Source organism: Barbatula barbatula, assembly GCF_947034865.1.
Source record: "Barbatula barbatula genome assembly, chromosome: 1".
NCBI classification, from domain to species: Eukaryota; Metazoa; Chordata; class Actinopteri; order Cypriniformes; family Nemacheilidae; genus Barbatula; species Barbatula barbatula.
Genome location: NC_136766.1, coordinates 26,792,840 through 26,797,879, shown reverse-complemented (window position 1 = coordinate 26,797,879; position 5,040 = coordinate 26,792,840). Strand labels below are relative to the sequence as shown.

Sequence of the window (5,040 nt, the reverse complement as noted above, 5' to 3'; positions counted from 1 at the left end):
ATTTTATTTGCTTTCTGCCAATAAGAATACTCCCAACGTATTACTTAAATCGTTATCACAATAAATAGTTTGAACTGTTATGATCATGGTCTCTGTGAAGTTTGCTTATTAAGCTTTATTATTTTAGACACTTTCTAGAGTATTCATCCGTGCGTGGCTATGTGTCTGAAATTCATAAAAAGTAGGCCTACAAGAAGCACAAAAACAAGCGCAGCTATGGATTAAAATTGGATTTGTTTTAACTCCACAGGTCTAATTAAAATAAGCAAGAGTAAAGCTCTTAATACAAAGTACCCACATCCGGATTTCCATCTGTCCAATAACCTCCACCTGTTGCAAACTGGTTAGGCAAATTAACAAGTCTAGAGAAGCATTACGCTAATCACTAGAGGGGCGGAGCCATCCTGATTTCCAAATGTATAAATTTTGATTCAGGGTTCATAATGCTTCATAGAAACTCATGTTTAACAATGATGGGGTTGTGGCAAGTGGGATTTGGCTTGGTGCTTGTATTTGGCTTGTCTGATGCACAATGGCCTCGGTCACATATGCAAGTTCCTCAGCAGAGTGAAACTAGGATGCCTAAGTTTCCCCAAACCAACAACCCTGTGCTTGTGCCACAGAGATTTCCTTCTCAGTTTTCAATGCCGAATCCTGGTCAAGATCCTGTCGGTGTTCAGTCTAAACAGCTTTTGCAGGGTCCGATGGAAAAACTGATGTGGACTTTTCCAATTCTGCCAGAAGAACCGGTACAGCCAGAGATTCCTTTTGAGCTGCGGCGCCCTGTTTCTCCCAATAGTGTAGGGGCTCAGTGCGGTGAGAATTCAGTGTATGTAGAAGTGATGGAAGACTTCTTTGGGACCGGGAAACCACTAATGGCTTCTGGTTTTGCACTGGGAGGCTGTGAACCAATAGGGGAGGACAATAGTGCTCGAGTGCTCATCTTTGAGTCAGAACTGTATGGATGTGGCAGCATGTTAACGGTGAGACGACTGATCCTCTACTTACCAAAAGTGTTTAGGTTCTGAATGAGTAACATTCTTGTTTCTCTAGGTAACTGAAGATGAGCTTGTTTATGCCTTCAACCTTGTCTATACTCCCCAAGAGGCTTCAAATGGTGTTCCTATTGTCAGGAGTAGTTCTGCTGTTGTCAGTATTGAGTGTCACTATCCAAGGTGAAGTTCTGAGCTCAAGATGGCTTTATTCTCATGCGTTTAGTAAAAGATTTTGTGGTGACCAACTTCTATAATCTACAGAATGCATAATGTGAGCAGCAATGTCCTGGTGCCCACTTGGGTACCATATGCAGCTACGAAGGTAGCTGAAGAACGGTTGGTCTTCTCCCTCAAGCTTATGACTGGTTTGTATTATACAGCTTTAGCTTTTAATGTAGTTTCAACTTCATTTTGAAGACCATGTCTATTTTGTCCTTGAAACAGATGAATGGCAGTACTTCCTGGGTGACATTGTGAATATCGAGGCCTCTGTGAAGACGTACAACCATGTACCCCTCCGTGTATTTGTGGACCATTGTGTAGCCACTTCGTCCCCTGATGAGAACTCTGACCCCAGATACTCTTTTATTGAGAATAATGGGTAAGACATGGCCCTTTGCCCAGCCTATGCTAGAAGTGTTGCGGGGTGTTTAACTTTTCTTCACCAGGTGCTTGGTTGATGCCAAGTTCACAGGCTCGAGCTCTCGCTATCTGCCTCGAACTCAAATTGATAAGCTGCAGTTTCAGCTTGAGGCTTTCAGGTTCCAGCAAGTGGACAGTGGGCTGGTATGTATTTGCCTTAGTTACGAGTACATTATAGTGCACTGTTCTTTTAACCCTGTTGTCTTTGCAGGTCTACATCACATGCATTTTGAAGGCGGTTCCTGTAGCCACTCCAACAAATCCTGAGCTGAAGGCTTGCTCTTTCTCCCCTAATGGGTATGTTTCCCCCAAAAAGCCTTCACTGGGTCAGTATGGTGACGTTTATCATTGAGGCTGTGTCTTTGTGTGGCAGGTGGGTGTCTGTAGATGAATCTGATCAGGTGTGTGGATGCTGTGACTCAACCTGTAGCAGCAGTAGTGCAAGCGATCAGGTTCTTAAAGGTATGGGTTAATACTTGGATGAACTACAAATGATTCTGATTTAGGTCTTGAAAGTTGCTCATTAGTCTGTTCTCCATAGATCTACGTTGGGAGCAAGTATCTATTGGGCCCCTCAATGTCAAGGAATTTGGCTTCAGTCGACTGTAATTTGAAATTGCGAAGTGCTGAATAAAACTGTTCTTAACTGATTTATACATGGTCTATAAATAGTCGTCATTCAAGGAGCCTTGATCATCAAATTTACACTTGCTATTTTTTTGGTTCTGATGTCACAGTGGTAATTTGGCTGATTTTGCATATTGTGGCTATGTAATTCATGGCAGGCACAAAAAAGCTCCACGTTACGATTTCAGTTCTTTAAACCGTGCCTTCATCAGTTTTGCTACACATCCAGCTGAGCCCATAAACAGTATCTCACAAGTGTGTACAACAGCATTAATTGGCTTTCCCTCAATGACTTGCCGCACAGCCGTTAATGTCTAAACCGCTTGAGTGAATGTCCAACTTGGGCCCAATTCGCGATTGTCCCCACCCTGGTGTCATTTGATTTTGTTAGTGTTATAAGGTCTCGGGTGCCAATGGGGAGATGGTGTGTTAAATTATAATCACTCTCATACTGGTCACTGGAAGTTCTCAAAGTGTCTTGCCTACAGTCAAGCATCGTCATGGTCTGGGGCTGCATGAGTGCTTTCAGCACTGGGGAGCTACAGTTCATTAAGGGGACCATGAATGGCAAAATGTACCGTGATGCTATACTGAAGCAGAGCATGATCCAATTCCTTTGGAGATAACGACCCCAAACACACCTCCAATACGACCACTGCCTTGCCAAAGAAGCTGAGGGGAAAGGTAATGGACTGGCCAAGAACGTCTCAAGACCTATACCCTATTGAGCATCTGTGGGGCATCCTCACCAGTGTGAGTTGGGCTAACCAAGAGTTAGGGTTGTGAATTGAGTATTTTCCACAGGAAATGGTTTGTGTAAAGATCAGATTACACACGGAGCCCCATGGAATTTGGTGGGGTGTTTTCATATAATGTGTGGCAGATGGTCCGAAAGCAAAGGAGTGTGAGCTGGTTGGCTGAGGCAGAACAAAGGAGAGAAAGCGGATTGGACTTGTTCCCAGGCTTCCCCAACCCCCAGCAAAGAAAAGACACCAGTGAAATAGAAAAACAATTTTACATGGCATTTATAATGAGTCGGTTCTTTGTGAAACGTTTGCGTCTGAGGACCCACCCAGCAGCTGTTGTATTTTTGAATCTTCTGATCAATAAACTTCATTTTCTTAACTGGCCTCTCTCCAATTTTGAACACGCAGAACATAGCACAAATGTTCGACACTACCTTTGAACTCCATGCCCAAGAGGGTTAAGGCAGTGCTGGACCATAATTGTGGCCACAAAATACTGACATTTTCACTTCAATTTAGGGGTGTACTCACTTTTGTTGCCAGCGGTTTAGAAATTACTGGCTGTGTTAACTAGGGCAAAACTAGAGCCCCCTGGAAATAGGAACGCAATGGCAATCCGTGTTGGGGTAAGGCATTAAAAATGTAATATTACAGTAATCTATTCATTTTTGCTGTAACGCAGTAATATAACGCATTTCTAATAAAATGTCGGTAATATTGTTACAATCTCCGTAACGCACGTTGCAACAACGTGTTGTCCCCCTGAAATTCCTTTTTTTTATCATTTACCAATTCATTCCATTCCCAGAAAAAAACAAATATGTGATGATTGTAATACTATTTCCTGTTACTGAAATCCGATGGTTGAAACTATTGCAACAGATTCTAAAAAAGAATAGAAACAAAACGAAAGTAAGTTCTGTGTTTTACCCTGTCATTTGTCTATATTGCATATACTCGACCTCTACCATAATTCACCAGATGGCTGATTGTCTACATTTGCGATTCTGACAGCGATTTTGAGTTCAATTGGCCCTCTCTGTGCCTCTTATATTTAAGGCTCTATCCATATATTTAATTCAAGCATTTTAACGCATCTGAAAAGCCGACTGTGGGTGCTCGACAAAGCATTGATGCACATTGTTTGCCTTGATTGTCGTCACCTTTTAACAATTTTCTAATAAATTCAGTTTTGTTAGTATTCCATTCCTGCTAGAAATCCAAAACAGTATATAATGGCACAGGTGCATAATCAAAGCTGTTCTAGATTTGAATGTATTCAGTTCAGATAAGAACAAAACACTAGTTGACCAGAGTGGCACTTGATGGCGTGAGGCATATTTTATCTCCATGATCAGAACATGCTTTGTTTAGTGGAGCAGCACCAGGTTAGTAAAGCATTTCATTGTTTATTGTACTTATTGACATATGTGATAAAACGTTAAATGTCATTTTCAAATAGATCACCTTAGTGGTGTGGAATCCACAATTGCAGTGCTTACACTCTCCAAAGAGGGAGATCTGTCCACGGGCCTGCATGAGGCATTTATCTATCTACAAAAGATAAGAAACAATACTGATCTATATTGTCTGCACTATTGTAAGGTGACCTGTATACTGCATAATATGTAATGAGATACAGATAACATTGCTTTACCTTCTGATAGAGGTCATGCCATTTCTGCTGCCTTTGGGGCTGGTCTATTGCCTCCAACCTGGCCATCCATTCGCCATCGCCCATAGCCTTGTGGCTCTTAGTGGTTTAGTGTGCATGTAAGCATAAAATGGAAATAAAATTACTGGTACTGGAATGTGTACACGGAGGACTAGAATTCATTTATTTAACTATACTATTCTATTCAACTATAAAAAAAAAGATTTCAATCAAAACCTCAAGCTAACTAATTTATGGCATGCCTTGATTTAACCATGTTTTTATAACAATAAAGGACAAACATTAGTTTAAATAGTTAAACAATGGCAACCACAAATTAATTATGGTTTTGTTAATCTATCCATATCTTAACCAT

At 41.2% G+C, this 5,040-nt stretch overlaps 1 protein-coding gene across 1 annotated transcript; it reads left to right on the top strand.

Moving 5' to 3' along the window:
* Window positions 1-250: 250 nt before the first annotated feature.
* Window positions 251-2,886, top strand: LOC306891927 (zona pellucida sperm-binding protein 3-like). Its single transcript, XM_079452568.1, has 8 exons — window positions 251-983; window positions 1,054-1,175; window positions 1,257-1,360; window positions 1,440-1,596; window positions 1,664-1,781; window positions 1,849-1,934; window positions 2,011-2,099; window positions 2,179-2,886. Exons 1-8 carry the CDS (start codon window positions 444-446, stop codon window positions 2,244-2,246), a joined length of 1,284 nt encoding a protein of 427 aa, XP_079308694.1. The 5' UTR covers window positions 251-443; the 3' UTR covers window positions 2,247-2,886.
* The last annotated feature ends 2,154 nt before the right edge of the window (window positions 2,887-5,040 follow it).